The 18940-nt window shown below is 48.3% G+C and overlaps 1 protein-coding gene across 2 annotated transcripts in view; it reads right to left on the reverse strand.

Annotated features, from left to right (window-relative positions):
• LOC139267485 (dynein axonemal heavy chain 8-like) overlaps positions 1-18940 on the reverse strand; it is a 2569686-nt gene that overhangs the window by 625175 nt on the left and 1925571 nt on the right. For both annotated transcript variants that reach the window (XM_070885867.1, XM_070885866.1), the window contains one exon: positions 8521-8655. In XM_070885867.1, coding sequence (XP_070741968.1) covers positions 8521-8655 — 135 coding nt within the window. The remainder of the gene's footprint in view (positions 1-8520; positions 8656-18940) is intronic.

Here is an 18940-nt window from a genome sequence, read left to right on the forward strand (position 1 = left end):
GGAGGGGATTTGAGCATGAGATTTTAAAATAAGCCTTTGCGGGATTCCAGAGATAATGGTGTGGTAGCGGGAAGAGAATCCATTGCAGAACATTCTCAGGCTACGATTGGATAGTTAAGAGTGGAACCATGCAAGGTCAGTCCCACCCAGCTGCACAATGAAGAAGAGGCATTGGAGAAGGATGGTGTGGGCAACCATGTGAAAAGCTGCAGGCAGGTCGAAAAGGATGAGGAGGGATAGTGCACTATCATCACCATCATAGGCAGTCCCTCAGAATCGAGCAAGACTTGCTTCCACTCCTGAAGTGAGTTATTTGGTGGCTGAACATTCCAATACGAGAGCCACAGACCCTGTCACAGGTGGGACATATATTCACTGAGGGAAGGGGTGTATGGGACTGGTTTGTCGGATGCTCCTTCCGCTGCCTGCGCTTGACCTCTTCACGCTCTCGGCGTTGAGATTCGAAGAGCTCAGCGCCCTCCCGGATGCACTTTCTCCACCTAGGGCGGTCTTCGCCAAGGATTCCCAGGTGTCAGTGGTGAAGTTGCACTTTATCAGGGAGGCTTTGAGGGTGTCCTTGTAACGTTTCCGCTGCCCACCTTTGGGTCGTTTGCCATGAAGGAGCTTCGCATAGAGCATTTGTTAGGGAGTCTCGTGTCTGGCATAAACTGTAATGTATGTATATAAGGTCTGCCCACCAACAGGGGGCACTATCGTCGGATATCCTAGGGTCATAGGTACACTCGTGCTGGGCCTGGTATCTAACCTGAACTTCACCTTTGTATCTTCACTTCTGGAAGCCATTAAAGACTGACCAGGTTACACCTAGTCACTGGCTCACAGTACGGCGTTCATTGTATCATTTTATACACCACACGAACAATGTGGCCGGCGCAGCGAAGCTGATTGAGTGTGGTCAGTGCTTCAATACTGGGGATGGTAGCCTGGGCAAGGACACCGATGTTGGTGTACCTGTCCTCCCAGGGGATTTGCAGGATCTAGTGGAGACATCATTGGTGATATATCTCCAGCGACTTGAGGTGTCTTCTGTACATCGTCCCTGCTCCTGATCCATACAGGAGGGCGGGTATTACTACCATGAGCTTGGTGGTAGATTTGAGGGGCTGGTCTTCGAACACTCTTTTCTTCAGACAGCTGAAAGACTGCACTGGCGCACTGAAGGCAGTGTTGAATCTCCGCATCAATGTCTGCTCTGTTGATAAAAGCCTCCCGAGGTATGGGAAATGGTCCACGTTGTCAATGGCTGCGCCATGAATCTTGATGATTGGGGGACAGTGCTGTGCGGCGAGGACAGGTTGGTGGAGGACCTTTGTCTTACGGATGTTAAGTGTAAGACCCATGCTTTCATATGCCTCGGTGAATACATCGACTATATCCTGGAGTTCAGCCTCAGAATGTGCGCAGACGCAGACGTCGTCGGCGTACTATAGCTCAACGACAGAGGTTGGGGTGACCTTGGACCTGGCCTGGAGGCGGCGTAGGTTAAACAGCTTCCCACTGGTTCTGTAATTTAGTTCCACTCCAGCGGGGAGCTTGTTGACTATGAGGTGGAGCATGGCAGCGAGGAAGATTGAGAAGAGGGTTGGAGCGATGACACAGCCCTGTTTGACCCAGGTCCGGACGTGAATTTGGTTTGTAATGGATCCATTGGTAAGGATCACAGCCTGCATGTCATCATGGAGCCGGCAAAGGATGTTTGACAAAATTTTGGGGGCATCCGAAACGGAGGAGGACGCTCCATAGACCCTCGCGGTTGATAGTGTCAAAGGCCTTTGTAAGATCGAAAAAGTCTATGTATAAGGGCTGGCGCTGCTCCCTGCATTTTTCCTGCAGCTGTCGCGCTACAAAGATCATGTCCATTGTGTCCCATAGGGTACGAAGTCACCATTGTGATTCCAGGAGGAGCTCCTCGGCCACAGGGAGAAGACGGTTGAGGAGAACTCTAGTGACAACTTGCCCAGTGGCTGATAGCAGGGAGATTCCCATGTAGTTATCGCAGTCGGACTTGTCCCCTTTTTTAAAGATGGTTACGATCACTGCATCTCTGAGATCTCCCAGCATGCTCTCCTCCCTCCAGATGAGAGAGATGAGGTCATGTATCCGCGCCAACAGCGCCTCTCCGCCATCCTTTAGCGCCTCAGCAGGGATTCCATCTGCACCCGTAGCCTTGTTATTCTTGAGCTGTTTTATGGCTTTGCCTACCTCGTGCAATGTTGGGGTTTCACTGAGGTGGTGGCGGGTCGCATGCTGCGGGATGGAGTCGAGAACACTCGAGTCAAAGGCAGAATCTCGATTGAGGAGATCTTTGAAGTGTTCCTTCCAGCGGGCCCTGACAGCCTTGGTGACATTGATGAGTGTCTTGGCCAAAAGTGGGGTGGGGCCTTGGGAGTTTGGACCTTAGGTGGCCTTGACTGCAGTGAAGAATCCTCGCATATCGTGGCTGTCGGCCAGTTGTTGTATCTCCTGTGCTTTCTCCATCCACCACCTGTTCTTTAGGTTCCGGGTTTTTTGTTGGACCTCAGCCTTGAGCCATATGTAACGTTGCTTTGCTGCTCCTGAGTTTGGTTGTTGCTTGAGGTTCAGAAATGCTCTGTGCTTGCAGTCGATTAGTTCTTCGATCTCCTGATCATCATTTTCATCAAACCAGTCCTGGTGTTTCCTGGTTGAGTGACCAAGTGTGTCTCTTCACAGGCACTGGTTATAGAAGCCTGGAGGGCAGACCAAGCGCTGTGGGCATTCAGCATCTCAGGGTCATCAAGACATGCCAGATTAGCTGTGAGGCGCTGGCTGTATTAGGCTCTCTTAGCTGGGTCCTTAAGTGCCCCAGCATTGACTTTTTTACGGCACTGCTTCTGCTGTCCCCTCTGCTTTGGGGCTATGTTAATATCGATGATGGATCGGATTAGGCGGTGGTCCGTCCAGCAGTCATCAGCTCCTGTCATGGTGCGGGTGATGTGCACATCCTTGCGATCCCTGGCTCGGACGATGATATAGTCGAGCAGGTGCCAGTGTTTGGAGCGATGGTGTTGCCACGATGCCTTGTATTTGACACTCTGGCGGAACAGGGTGTTGGTGATGAGGAGTTCATGCTCTAGACATTTTGTCAGGAGTAGGGTACCGCTGGAGTTGGCTTTCCCTACCCCCTCTCTGCCAATCACCCCTCCCAGAGAGCTGTGTCTTTGCCAACGCCGGCATTGAAGTCACCGAGGAGGATCAGTTTGTCGCCAGTGGGGACGTGGGACAGGGCTGTCCCGAGGTTGGAATAAAAATCCTCTTTAGCCTCATCCATTGCATCGATTGTTTGGGCACTGAAGACTGTGGCGCATTGGTTCCAGGATAGGGTAAGACAAAGAGTCATGAGGCATTCGTTAATCAACTTTCAAACTTTTTAAACAACCTGAGTAACTTTTTAACCAATTTGGAAATACTTTTATACTTTTAAGAAACTTTTTAATAACCTTGGAAACTCTGGAAGAAATTTTTTAAAATATCCCCCAGCGGACAGCTGACCTTCCTAATGCCTGTCCCCCAACCAAGCCTCGGGCCACCTACCATCAATGGCGCTACTCGGCGGCGAGCTTGCGGCCAACACCTCACCATAGGCAATTAGTCTTATACAGCAGTGCCTGGGTCTCCAGTTGTCTTGGAGCCCCTTGCCACTGGATCAAGACCTCGCTCAGCTAAGCCCGTGTGGTTGCCGGTGTGCAGCGGCCACCCCACGTTAAAAGAACTCACGCACAGGCACCTTTCACTTCGTTAATACAAAGTTCTGGACCTGGAATGTCAGGACCCTCATGGACAACTCCAACAGCAACAGGCCGGAATGCTGCCCCGCCATAGTTACCCAGGAACTCAGCCGTTTTGACATTGACATCGCTGCCCTAAGCGAGACTCGGCAGCAGGGAAAGGCCAGCTCAAGGAACAAGGTGGAGGTTTCACCTGTTTCTGGAAAGGAAAACCAGAGGAAGATTGCCGCCTTCATGGAGTCAGCTTTGCCGTCAAAAATGAGCTGGTCAACTGCCTCAAAGACTTCCCCTGGGGGCCTTCCCCTGCCCGCCGGGACTCATTTAGGGTGGCGTTGTCGATGTCAAAAAAAAGAATTAAAAGTTGATTAAAAGTTTAAGATATAAGTCACCACAGTTACAGTCACAGAGAATATCATTTGTAACTTGGATATTGAGACTTTGGAAAGGGTGCAGAGGAGGGCCACTAGACTAATTCCCAGTTTAAAGCATCTTAGTTATCAAGGTAGGTTAAAAGAGTTGGCACTCTATACCTTAGAGAAGTATAGATTTAGGGGGAGTCTGATTGAGGATTATACGATAATGAAGGGAATAGATTATGTTCAAGCTGACAGTTTATTTCAATTAAATAGGTTAGGCAGAACCAGGGTCACAAATCTAAGTTGAATAAGGCTAGATCTAGTTTAGACTTTAAGACCTCTAGAACAGGCTGCCATCTCATGTGGTGGATGCAGATTCGGAGAATTCCTTCAAGCAAGAGCTGGACTTTTTTCCTGCTGAGACAGAGATCAACTCTTACAGAAGGTAGGTACTGCAGGGAATTCAGGGCCAGAGTGATCTTACAGAAACATAGAAACATAGAAAATAGGTGCAGGAGTAGGCCATTCGGCTATTCGAGCCTGCACCGCCATTCAATAAGATCATAGCTGATCATTCCTTCAGTACCCCTTTCCTGCTTTCTCTCCATACCCCTTGATCCCCTTAACCGTAAGGGCCATATCTAACTCCCTCTTGAATATATCCAATGAACTGGCATCAACAACTCTCTGCGGCAGGGAATTCCACCGGTCAACAACTCTCTGAGTGAAGAAGTTTCTCCTCATCTCAGTTCTAAATGGCCTACCCCTTATCCTAAGACTATGTCCCCTGGTTCTGGACTTCCCCAACATCGAGAACATTCTTCCCGCATCTAACCTGTCCAGTCCCGTCAGGATCTTATATGTTTCTATGAGATCCACTCTCATCCTTCTAAACTCCAATATATAAAGGCCCAGTTGATCCAGTCTCTCCACATATGTCAGTCCTGCCAAACCGGGAATCAATCTGGTGAACCTTCGCTGCACTCCCTCAATAGCAAGAACGTCCTTCCTCAGACTAGGAGACCAAAACTGAACACAATAGTCCAGGTGAGGCCTCACTAAGGACCTGTACAACTGCAGTAAGACCTCCCTGCTCCTATATTCAAATCCCCTAGCTATGAAGGCCAACATTCCATTTGCCTTCTTTACCGCCTGCTGTACCTGTGTGCCCACTTTCAGTGACTGATGAACCATGACACCTAGATGTCATGAACTAATTCCGATCACCTAGATGGGTTGGAGGGGAACTTCCCAGATTTTTTTTCCCTCCTTGGTCTGGGTTTTTTATGTATTTTTCCTCTCCGAGGTGATCACATGGTTTTAGGTGGGGTGGAGTATATATGTTGTGATACACAAGGTATCGCAATGGTCCAGATGGTCATTGTTTGTATGTTCGTATATTCAATTTGGGCCACTTTAGTACTGTACTCGGAGTGGAAATCTGATTGGGGAGATTCAAACATGGAGTTGTGGGAAAGATGGGTATGGATTTGGGAGGTTGTAACACATTCATGAATTTGAAGAGAAAAGGGAGCTTGGCGATGATGCGGTAGTTTGCAAGGTCATTAGAGTCGGGGTGGTTTTTTTGAGGAGGGGTTACTAACTGCGGATTTGAAAGGGTCGGGAACATTACTGAGGAGAGGAAACCGTACAGTACCAGCTTGCATGAGAGCCAGGAAGGTTAGTGGGTGGTCAGCAGTTTAGTGGGAATCGGGTCAAGGGAGCAGCAGGTGGGTCTCATGGACACGATTTCTTAGCAGATTTTTTAACGGTTGCCGTCGCAACAAAGGATTATAAGTCCGGCAACAATTACTCCGCTTATGATTAATTTACGAGTAGTTTTACAATAACTTTATTACACTGAGTGATTTGGCCTCCCAATTATATTAAATGACATGCAAATAATACAAGCTGGTTCCCAGGGTCCAACCACCTCGGGAGCGCTCTCTGATGTCAGAAAGCAACACACGCCCTGGAGTAACCAGCTCCTGTCCTCCAGGCTCTCCGCGCAACTGCGTATCTTCGGATCTCGAGAACACTCTGCCTGAATCAAAACATAAAAAACCAGAGCCGAATGTCGCTCAAGTGGCGACCTGAACCGCAGCTGCGGTAAAAACCACTGAAACGGGGTGGGAGCGCCCTGTTTCGGGCGGAGGGCAATTTCTACCCCTCTTTGTTTCCAATACTAGGACACACAAATATCTCTGAACACCAACATTGAATAGTTGCTCAACATTTAAAAAATCTTGGGGGAGAAATTCGGGAGCGTCCCATTTGAAAAAATTAGCACTCGGCACTAATGATTTTCTACTTTTAAAACATTCAGGGTTTGCTCTCCAGGAAGGAAGTGGAGCGCGAAATCAAGTGCTCCACTTCCTTCCTGGAACGCAACAGGATGCAAGCAGTACAGTAGTTGTGCAGCGATACATAATGTTTCATGCAGTGCTGCCATGTTCGGAGACTCCTTCCCTTCTTTTAAAAGAACAGCCACCGCTGCAGCCTATGCATTGGAACCACTTATCCGGTCCCCAAAGGCAGCCACAATCTGGCCCGATCAGTCCAATGCACTGCGGCAGAGTGCCAGGCTGATCGATTGCAGCAAAAGAGGAATCTGAAAAAATGAGAAACACCACTTTTGAAATTTTTTTACTTACCTTGGCCAACCTCGCCTTGAAATTTCGCCCCCAAATCGCCTGGGCTCCCGATCAACACCTCCTGCAGCTGTCGGTGTTTTGCCCAGCAATGCTGCAGGAGGCATAACCAAAGTTTGGGTCCGGGGTGCTACCGGGGAGATGCGCATGGCAATGATGTCACGATCTATGGATGAAAGAGATCGGGGTGCAACGTCCTATTGCCGCTGCAAACCTCCTGCCAAAGTTAACGGAAGTGGTTCATCTCGCTGCACCCAGTCGGTAAGTGGTCAGCGGCCCGTTATCGCCCCCCGCTCCCCCCCCCCCACCGAGGCGATAACGAGAGGTGCTAAGGAGGCCAATTTCTGTTTTTCTATTCTTTTTACCAAAATGAATAACCTTGCATTTCCCCACATTATATTCCATAGCCACCTTATTGCTCAATCACTTAATCCCTATACAGGCTCTTTGCATCCTCCTCACATCTTACTTTTCCACCTAGCTTTGTATTGTTATCAAACTTCGATAGATTGCCCTCGGTCCCTTCATCTAAGTCATTAATATAGATCGTAAATAGCTGAGGCCTGAGCACTGATCCTTGTGGCACCCCACGATTATTAGCCTGTAAATCTGAAAAATTACCCATTTATTCCTACTCTCTGGTTTCTGTCTGTTAATCAATACTGCACCAGGCGCGCAAGTCCTGCCCCACTTGCGATATTGGGATTACCACCCCCAAGAGGAAGTGGAGGGCAAAATCATGTGCTCCACTTGCTCTGTGGGCCGCAAGCGGGGCTGTAGCACAGGGAGAGGGGTGCAGCGCGACCCGCTGGGACGCGTACCGCTGCGGAGTAGAAGGGGCCCTCCCCTTCATTAAAGGAGAGGGCCAAGCTACAGACTCTGAGGGTCCCTATCTTGGCTACCGGGGAGTAGAGTGCCACACAATCAGATCACGGCAGCACGGACCCCACGTTGAAGGAGATGGAGTATAATGTGGGAAAATGTGAGGTTATCTACTTTGGCAGAAAAAATAGAAAAGCAAGTTATAATTTAAATGGAGAAAAATTGCAAAGTGCTACAGTGCAGAGGGACCTGGAGGTTAGCTAGTAGGAGACCTAACTAGACTAGACAATAGGCCAAGTTCTGAGGTGCTAAAAGCGAGCTCACAAACAAGATAGATCATCGATGGATCAAATGAAGGACTTCGATGAGTGACAGGTAGTCATGGAAGCAACACCTGAGAAAAGGCAGGGGATAAAATCACACAGACGATGAGGGACAGCAGGCTGTAGTTGTGAGAGGAAGGTGACCCAGTCAGTCATCAGAAGTTGTGCTCTATGAACCCGTCAGACCACCAGGTCGATCGTGAATGCATAGGGAAACTGAGGCAGAGGTTCAGCAAAGACAAGTGGGAATATGACTGCCGTCAAGGAAGGGTGACCCGGTTAGTCACCAGAAGACGCACATCATGACACGTCAGCGACCACTGGGACGATCGTGAGCACGCAGGGAACGGAGGAACTGGTAACTATAACGTAGCCTGGCAGCTCAAGGGACAGACTGATAGGTGTAATGTTGATAACAGGTTGATCAGACTCAGTAAAGACTGTCACGCACAGTGGGAACTATACGTATTGGTGTCTTGTCATTATTTTTCAGTGTTGAACTCTGAGAAGTAGCCGGTAGTGTTAACTAATTGTTCTTGCCGGCTACAAATTAGTCCAGGATTAAGCTATCATCCTACATATGCATAAAACTGTTTGTTACCTGGAACATATAGGGCTCTGTGGCAGATGAAAAATTCAAACACCTGGACAGATGTTCTTCAGGATCATATTTCTTCAAATATCCTTTAATCATGACTGTTTTTGCTGTCCCCTGTTCTCCAATTAGAAGTACTGCCTGTTACAATATCAAAAAATATATCATTAAAAAAAGGCTTTTGTACCCAATAAATAATATAAAGCATTGTTAATAAAAATAAAAACTGATGGACACACTGAGTAGGTCAGGCAGAATCTGTGGAGAGAGAAACAGAGTTAACTCTTCAGGTTAATGATTTTTTGTCAGAACTTCTGCACACAGTTATTCCTACTCACTGGTTTTTGTCTGTTAATCAATACTGCACCAGGCGCGCAAGTCCTTCCCCACTTCTGGCTTCACGGGAAATGCTCTAAATGCTGAGATGTACAGCAAACATTATCACTCACTGAATGTGTAGTTGGTGTGCGACTATGCTGGGCACATCATGATGGTGAATGCACAGTATCCTGGCAGCAGTCATGATGCTTTTATTCTGCGCCAATCCACAGTTCCATCAGTCTTTGAGCCACCAAGACAAACCAAAGGGTGGATACTGGGCAAGAAGGGCTATCCGCTGACTACCTGGTTCATGACACCGCTCCACAATCCAACCACAGGTGGGCAGCATACGTAAAATGAGTGCCATGCTGGAATCTGATACAGAAGACCATTGGCATAGAAACATAGAAACATAGAAAATAGGCGCAGGAGTAGGCCATTCGGCCCTTCGAGCCTGCACCGCCATTCAATGAGTTCATGGCTGAACATGCAACTTGAGTACCCCATTCCTGCTTTCTCGCCATGCCCCTTGATCCCCCTAGTAGTAAGGACTACATCTAACTCCTTTTTGAATATATTTAGTGAATTGGCCTCAACTACTTTCTGTGGTAGAGAATTCCACAGGTTCACCACTCTCTGGGTGAAGAAGTTTCTCCTCATCTCGGTCCAAAATGGCTTACCCCTTATCCTTAGACTGTTGATCCCCTGGTTCTAGACTTCCCCAACATTGGGAACATTCTTCCTGCATCTAACATGTCCAAACCCATCAGAATTTTAAACGTTTCTATAAGATCCCCTCTCATTCTTCTGAACTCCAGTGAGTACAAGCCCAGTTGATCCAGTCTTTCTTGATATGTCAGTCCCGCCATCTCAGGAATCAGTCTGGTGAACCTTCGCTGCACTCCCTCAATAGCAAGAATGTCCTTCCTCAAGTTAGGAGACCAAAACTGTGCACAATACTCCAGGTGTGGCCTCACCAAGGCCCTGTACAACTGTAATAACACCTCCCTGCCCCTGTACTCAAATCCCCTAGCTATGAAGGCCAACATGCCATTTGCTTTCTTAACCGCCTGCTGTACCTGCATGCCAACCTTCAATGACTGATGTACCATGATACCCAGGTCTCATTGCACCTCCCCTTTTCCTAATCTGTGTGTGGGAATGCATCCTTAAGCAATGCTTTTGTTGCCTGAACCGCTCTGGAGGAGCCCTACAGTACTCACCAGAACGTGTCTCAAGATTCAATGCGTTCTTCGCAACCTCAAAATTATGAGGGAACAGCTTTTGCCACCAGGTTTATGGTGACCAGCTGAGGAGGAGGAGCAGGAAGCGGAACAGGAGGACGTGGAACATAGTATCATAGAATCGTAGAAATATACGGCACAGAAGGAGGCCATTCTACACATTGTGCACAGTAGACACCTCAAGTTGCTGAAGAAATACCACCAACGATGTCTCCACAAGATCCTACAAATACCCTGAGAGGACAGATGCACCAACATTAGCGTCCTCGACCAGGACATCACCCCCAGCATTGATGCACTGACCACACTCGATCAGCTCCGCTGGGCAGGCCACACTGTTCGCATGCCAGACATGAGACTCCCAAAGCAATGCTCTACTCAGATCACCTTCACTGCAAACGAGCCAAAGATGGGCAGAGGAAACTATTGTGTTCCTAACACAGCTGAGAGTGCACACAAAGAGGTTAAAGTAACAGTGACCTCAGTCTTTATTAAGACACTCCAGAGTGAGGAACAGGCCTTAGGGGCCAGCTTATATACAGTGCAGGCAAGGGATGCTGGGATCCCTTGGGACTTCAGGGGATGCGCTCCCTGGAGACAGAACATGGGAGTGCATGTTTTACAGATACACAACATCACTCCCCCGCAAAGTCAAAGTGAAAACTATTTACAAATGGAGGTGATCGGGAGCCTTTCTTTCCTTGGTGGACCGTCTCAGAACAAATGTCTGTTCTGTTGTGTAGGCTGTGCCCTCGCTGGGCTGGCGTGTTGTTGGCCCTGCAGGGCTGCTGGGTGAGCCTGGCCTTGCTGGGCTGTTTGGCGCGCTGGGTTCAATTTCCTGGTCCGGGGTTGTGTCATTGATCCTTTGGGCATGTGTTGTGGGCTCGAAAAAGGTGGTGTCTTCTGTGGGTTGTTCAGGGCAGTCTGTGAACCGCAGCCTCATTTGGTCCAGGTGCTTTCTGCAAATTTGTCCGTTCTCTATTTTGACTACAAACACCCTACTCCCTTCTTTAGCTATCACCGTGCCCGCGATCCACTTCGGACCATGTCCATAGTTTAGCACATACACAGGGTCATTCAGATCAATTTCCCGTGACACAGTGGCACGACCATCGTTTACATTTTGTTGCTGCCGCCTGCTCTCTACCTGAACATGCAGGTTGGAGTGAACCAGCGAAAGTCTGGTTTTAAGTGTGCTTTTCATGAGTAGCTCAGCCGGGGGCACCCCGTGAGCTAGTGGGGTCTCGTGCGGTAGTTGAGCAGTACTCGGGACAGACGGGTTTCGAGTGAGCCTTCTGAGACTCGTTTAAGGCTCTGTTTGATTGTTTGTACTGCCCGCTCTGCATGCCCATTGGAGGCTGGTTTAAACGGGGCTGCGGTGACATGTTTGATCCCATTGCGGGTCATGAATTCTTTAAATTGGGCACTGGTGAAACATGGCCCGTTGTCACTGACCAGTATGTCAGGCAGGCCGTGGGTGGCAAACATGGCCCTCAGGCTTTCAATGATGGCGGTGGCAGTGCTTCCCGACATTATTTCACATTCAATCCATCTACAAGGGAGCAAGCTATCTTAGATCTGGTCCTGTGCATGAGACAGGAATAATAAACGATCTCCGAGTAAAAGATCCTCTCGGAATGAGTGATCACAGTATGGTTGAATTTGTAATACAGATTGAGGGTGAGGAAGTGGTGTCTCAAACGAGCGTACTATGCTTAAACAAAGGGGACTACAGTGGGATGAGGGCAGAGTTAGCTAAAGTAGACTGGAAACATAGACTAAATGGTGGAACAATTGAGGAACAGTGGAGGACTTTTAAGGAGCTCTTTCATAGTGCTCAACAAAAATATATTCCAGTGAAAAAGAAGGGTGGTAAGAGAAGGGATAACCAGCCGTGGAGAACCAAGGAAATAAAGGAGAGTATCAAATTAAAAACCAATATGTATAAGGTGGCCAAGGTTAGTGGGAAACTAGAAGATTGGGAAAATTTTAAACGACAGAAAAGTATGACTAAGAAAGCAATAAAGAAAGGAAAGATAGATTACGAAAGTAAACTTGCGCAAAATATAAAAACAGATAGTAAAAGCTTTTACCGATATATAAAAAGGAAAAGAGTGACTAAAGTAAATGTTGATCCTTTAGAAGATGAGAAGGGGGATTTAGTAATGGGAAATGTGGAAATGGCTGAGACCTTAAACAATTATTTTGCTTCGGTCTTCAGTGGAAGACACAAAAACCATGCCAAAAATTGCTGGTCATGGGAATGTGGGAAGGGAGGACCTTGAGACAATCACTATCACTAGGGGGGTAGTGCTGGACAGGCTAATGGGACTCAAGGTAGACAAGTCCCTTGGTCCTGATGAAATGCATCCCAGGGAATTAAAAGAGATGACGGAAGTTATAGCAGATGCATTCGTTATAATCTACCAAAATTCTCTGGACTCTGGGGAGGTACCAGTGGATTGGAAAGCAGCAAATGTAAGGCCTCTGTTTAAAAAAGGGGGCAGACAAAAGGCAAGTAACTATAGGCCGGTTAGTTTAACATCTGTAGTGGGGAAAATGCTTGAAGCTATCATTAAGGAAGAAATAGCGGGACATCTAGATAGGAATCGTGCAATCAAGCAGACACAACATGGATTCATGAAGGGGAAATCATGTTTAACTAATTTACTGGAATTCTTTAAGGATAAAATGAGCATAGTGGATAGAGGTGTACCGATGGATGTGGTGTATTTAGATTTCTAAAAGGCATTCGATAAGGTGCCACACAAAAGGTTACTGCAGAAGATAAAGGTACGCGGAGTCAGCGGAAATGTTTTAGCATGGATAGAGAATTGGCTGGCAAACAGAAAGCAGAGAGTCGGAATAAATGGGTCTTTTTCAGGTTGGAAATCGGTGGTTAGTGGTGTGCCACAGGGATCGGTGCTGGGACCACAACTGTTTATAATATACATAGATAACCTGGAAGAGGGGACAAAGTGTAGTGTAACAAAATTTGCAGATGACACTAAGATTAGTGGGAAAGCGGGTTGTGTAGAGGACACAGAGAGGCTGCAAAGAGATTTAGATAGGTTCAGCGAATGGGCTAAGGTTTGGCAGATGGAATACAATGTCGGAAAATGTGAGGTCATCCACCTTGGAAAAAAAACAGTAAAAGGGAATATTATTTGAATGGGGAGAAATTACAACATGCTGCGGTGCAGAGGGACCTGGGGGTCCTTGTGCATGAATCCCAAAAAGTTAGTTTGCAGGTACAGCAGGTAATCAGGAAGGCGAATGGAATGTTGGCCTTCATTGCAAGAGGGATGGAGTACAAAAGCAGGGAGGTCCTGCTGCAACTGTACATGGTATTGGTGAGGCCGCATCTGGAGTACTGCGTGCAGTTTTGGTCACCTTACTTAAGGAAGGATATACTAGCCTTGGAGGGGGTACAGAGACGATTCACGAGGCTGATTCCGGAGATGAGGGGGTTACCTTATGATGATAGATTGAGTAGACTGGGTCTTTACTCGTTGCAGTTCAGAAGGATGAGGGGTGATCTTATGGAAACATTTAAAATAATGAAAGGGATAGACAAGATAGAGGCAGAGAGGTTGTTTCCACTCGTCGGGGAGACGAGAACTAGGGGGCACAGCCTCAAAATACGGGGAAGCCAATTTAAAACCAAGTTGAGAAGGAATTTCTTCTCCCAGAGGGTTGTGAATCTGTGAAATTCTCTGCCCAAGGAAGCAGTTGAGGCTAGCTCATTGAATGTATTCAAATCACAGATAGATAGATTTTTAGCCAAGAAGGGAATTAAGGGTTATGGGGAGCGGGCGGGTAAGTGGAGCTGAGTCCACGGCCAGATCAGCCATGATGTTTTTAAATGGCGGAGCAGGCTCGAGGGGCTAGATGGCCGACTCCTGTTCCTAATTCTTATGTTCTTATGTTCATTTTGAAAAAGCATCCACCACCACCTAGAACATTTTACCGAGAAACGGGCCCGGAAAGTCGACATGCATCCTCGACCATGGTCTGGAGGGCCAGGACCACAAACTTAGTTGTGCCTCTCTGGGCGCGTTGTTCAACTGAGCACACATGCTGCATTGCCGTACACAGGACTCTCAGTCAGAGTCGATACCGGGCCACTACACGTGGTATCTGGCTATCGCTTTCATCATTACTGTGCCCGAGTGTATGCTGTGGAGATCCGAGTTGAACGTCTCCCTGCCCTTTTTGGGTAGCACTACGCGATTACCACACAACAGGCACTGTGCCTGAATGGACAGCTCGTCCTTTCGCCGCTGGAACGGCTTGATTAGCTCTTGCAATACACAGTTTTTTACTAGGGACAGCAGAGGATCTTGGCTGGTCCAAGTCCTAATCTGGCGGGCCGTGACAGGTGATTTATCATTTCAAACGCTTCCATGACCATCAACAAGTCTGCGGGCTGTGCCACCATCAACAAGTTTGGAGGCTTCGGCATTTCCACCCCCGTGGTAGGCAATGGTAGCCGACTGAGAGCATCCACACAGTTCTCGATGCCTGGCCTGTGGCGGATGGTATAGTTATATGCTGATAGCGCGAGTGCCCACCTTTGTATGTGGGCTGAGGCATTCGTATTTATCTCCTTGTTTTCAGCGAACAGAGATATGAGGGGCTTGTGATTGGTTTCCAGCTCAAATTTGAGGCCAAACAGGTACAGATGCATTTTCTTGAACGCAAACACACACGCTAATGCCTCTTTCTCAATCATCCTGCAGGCCCTCTCGGCCTTAGACAAGCTCCTGGGGGCATAGGCGACAGGTTGCAACTTCCCCGCAACGTTAGCGGGGTGTAATACACACCCGACTCCGTACGACGACGCATCACATGCTAACACAAGTCTTTTACACGGGTTATACAATACAAGCAGCTTGTTGGAGCATAAAATGTTTCTGGCTTTCTCAAAAGCAATTACTTGCTTTTTTCCCCATACCCAGTTCTCACCTTTACGCAATAACACGTGTAGGGGCTCCAAGAGGGTGCTTAACCCCGGTAGGAAGTTACCAAAGTAGTTGAGGAGTCCCAGGAACGACCGCAGCTCCATGACGTTCTGTGGCCTGAGCGCGTTCTTGATAGCCTCTGTCTTGGTGTCTGTGGGCCGAATGCAGTCCGCCGCGATCTTTCCCCCCAAAAAATCCACTTCTGTTGCCATGAAGATGCATTTCGACCTCTTCAGCCGCAGCCCTACGCAATCCAGTCGCTGGAGGACCTCCTCCAGGTTTTGTAGGTGCTCGACGGTGTCCCGACCCATGACCAATATGTCGTCTTGAAAAACCCTCATGCATGGTACCGACTTGAGTAGGCTCTCCATGTTTCTCTGGAAGATCGCTGCAGCCAATCGAATTCCAAACGGGCATCTGTTGTAGATGAACAGTCCCTTGTGCGTGTTGATGCAGGTGAGGCCCTTTGAAGACTCCTCCAGCTCCTGCGTCATGTAGGTCGAGGTCAGGTCGAGCTTGGTGAGCGTCATGCCTCCTGCCAGCATCGCAAATAGGTCACCTGCTTTAGGTAGCGGGTATTGGTCCTGTAGCGAGAAACGATTAATAGTTACTTTATAATCGCCGCAAATCCTGACTGTGCCAACACTTTTGAGCACTGGAACAATCGGGCTGGGGAGATGATGCCCTCGCCTTGCAGCCTGTCCAGCTCGATTTCCACTCTCTCCCTCATCATGTGAGGTACCGCTCGCGCCTTGTGGTGAACGGGTCGTGCCTCTGGCACCAAGTGGATCCGCACCTTCGCCCTGGAAAACCTTCCAATGCCAGGCTCAAAAAGGGAAGGAAATTTGTTTTCAGAACCTTGGTACATGAGGGCTCATCGACATGTGATAGCACTCGGATGTCATCCCAGTTCCAGCAGATTTTGCCCAGCCAGCTCCTTCCAAGCAGTGTGGTGCCATCGCCCAGGACAATCCAGAATGGCAGTTCGTGCACCGTGCTCTCGTAGGTGACCTTGACCATGGCACTGCCCAGGACAGAGATGAGCTCTTTGGTATACGTTCTCATTTCCGTGTGGATGGGGCTCAGGGCTGGTCTGAGTGCCTTGTTACACCACAGTCTCTCAAACATCTTTTTACTCATGATGGATTGGCTAGCGCCAGTGTCCAGTTCCATGGCTACGGGTAAGCTATTCAATTTTACATTTAGTATTATAGGTGGACATTTCGTCGAAAATGTGCGAACCGCGTGTACTTCAGCATCTGCCTCCTCTCTCTGAGGCTCAAAATTGCTTTGATCCACCATGGACCGACCTTCCTCTGCCATGTGGTAGTTAGCAGGTTTTGCAGAGCTTGCAGCTCGTCTGCAAGCTCGTTGGAGGTGCCCCATTGTTCCACAGCTCTTGCAAACATACCCTTTGAAGCGGCATAAATAGGCTGAATGGAAGCCTCCACAATGCCAACAAGGTGTGAATTGCCTTGCATTCATCCCTTGTTGCGGACTCTGAGTCATCTGGATCACATGAGGCCTGCTGGCAGTTGCAGACTCGTGGTTTCTGCCCTGTACATTTCTGCTCGCAAACACAGTTCCAGTTAATTTATGAACATTGCTAGCACTTGTGTGCTGAGAGATTTGTTTGGTATTATCACTGGTGGATATAAACACCTGTGCTATCGCAATGGCCTTACAGATGTCTCTACAGTCATAGGTTTTCGTAGGATGGTCTCGTGGCCAATGCCCAGTTCAAAAAAGTCTTGGAGCATCTGCTCCAGGTAGCCATCAAACTCACATTGTCCTGCAAGTCGCCTGAGCTTGGCAACGTAGCTCCCCACTTCCTGACCTTCAGATCGCTGGCATGTGTAGAGCTGATACCTTGCCATCAGCACGCTCTCCCTCAGGTTAAGATGCTCCCGAAACAGCGTACACAGCTCCTCATACGACTTATCTGTGGGTTTCACTGGAGCCAGAATATTCTTCATGAGGCTGTCGGTCAGTGACCCGCAGACCGTGAGGAGGACCGCTCTCCTTTTTGCAGCACTTCCTCCCCCGTCCAGCTCGTTGGCTACAAAGTATTCGACATAGGCTTCCCAGTCCTCACCCTCCAAGAACTTTCCAGGATGCCCACAGTTTGCTGCATCTTTGCGTTGGATTCGCATACTCGTCGTCAGTTATTGTTTTTCTAACACAGATCCGGCTGCACACAGGGAGGTTAAAGTAACAGTGACCTCAGTCTTTATTAAGAAACTCCAGAGTGAGGAACAGGCCTTAGGGGCCGGCTTATATACAGTGCTCCCAAGGGATGCTGGGACCCTTGGGACTTCAGGGGATGTGCTCCCTCGTGGCGGTACATGGAAGCGCATGCTTTACAGATACACAACAGAAACGTTTCAAGGACACCCTCAAAGCCTCACTGATAAGTGCAACATCCCCACTGACACCTGGGAGTCCCTGGCCAAAGATTGCCCTAAGTGGAGGAAGTGCATCCGGGAGGGCGCTGAGCACCTCGAGTCTCATCGCTGAGAGCATGTAGAAATCAAGCGCAGGCAGTGGAAAGAGCGTGCAGCAAACCAGTCCCACCCATCCTTTCCCTCAACGACTGTCTGTCCCACCTGTGACAGGGACTGTGGTTCTCGAATTGCACTGCTCAGTCACCTAAGGACTCATTTTTAGAGTGGAAGCAAGTCTTCCTCGATTCTGAGAGACTGCCTATGACTGAATGACTGTGTCTATGCCGGCCGAAAAAGAGCTATTCAGCCTTATCCCACTTTCAAGCTTTTGGTCTGTTGCCTTATAGGTTACGGCAGTTCAAGTGCACATCCACGTACATTTTAAATGTGATGGGTGTTTCTGCCTCTACCATCCTTTCAGGCAGTGAGTTCCAGACTCCCACCGCCTGTTGTGTGAAAAAGGTTCTCTTCAACTCCCCTCCAATCCTTCTATTAATTACTTTAAATCTATGCTCCTTTGTTATTAACCACTCTTTTAGGGGAAATGGGTCCCATCAACTTTATCTCGGCCCCTTATCATTTTATACATCTCAATCAAGTCTCCCCTTCGCATCCGTTGTTTCAAGGAAAACAAACCTAGCTTAGCCAATCGTTCCTCATACTAAAATTCTCCAGTCCTGCCAACATCATTGTAAATCTCCTCCGCAACCTTTTCCAGTGCAATCACATCTTTCCCATAATGTGGTGACCAGAACTGCATGCAGTACTCTAGCTGTGGCCTAACCAGTATTTTGTACAGTTCAAGCATAATCTCCCTCCTCATATTCAACATCACAGTCAAGGGGGTAAGTGATTGGCTGGTGATTGGTGAGTAGTTTTTCTTTCTTCTTTTTCTGATCAGTAGGTAACCTTTATCATTGTTGTTGCCAAATTAAATTAATCTAAGGGTTAAGTCATGACAGGAGTGCTCGGACAAGTGTCATGGTCCTATGTGGTAAGTCAGGGACGCTTCCAGTGTCCCTGACGACTACATGTGCAGGAAGTGCATCCACATGCAGCACCTGACAGACCGCGTTGTGGCAGAGGAGCTACGGATGGAGTTACTCTCGAGCATCCGCGATGCTGAGCATATCGTGAATAACACATTTAGTGAGTTGGCCACACTGCAGGGAAAGGGTACACAGCCAGATAGGGGATGGGTGACCAACAGGAAGAGCAGTGGAAGGAAGGTAGTGCAGGAGTTCCCTGCGGTCATCCCCCTGTAAAACAGATACACCGCTTTGGGTACTATTGAGGGGGATGACTAATCAGGGGAGAGCAGCAGCAGCCAAATTCATGGCACCGTGGGTGGCTCTGCTGCACAGGAGGGAAGGAAAAAGAGTGGGAGAGCTATAGTGGGCGGGGATTCTATTGTAAGGGGAATAGATAGACGTTTCTGTGGCCGTAATCGAGA

The sequence above is a fragment of the Pristiophorus japonicus genome, chromosome 7 (genome assembly GCF_044704955.1).
Source record: "Pristiophorus japonicus isolate sPriJap1 chromosome 7, sPriJap1.hap1, whole genome shotgun sequence".
NCBI classification, from domain to species: Eukaryota; Metazoa; Chordata; class Chondrichthyes; family Pristiophoridae; genus Pristiophorus; species Pristiophorus japonicus.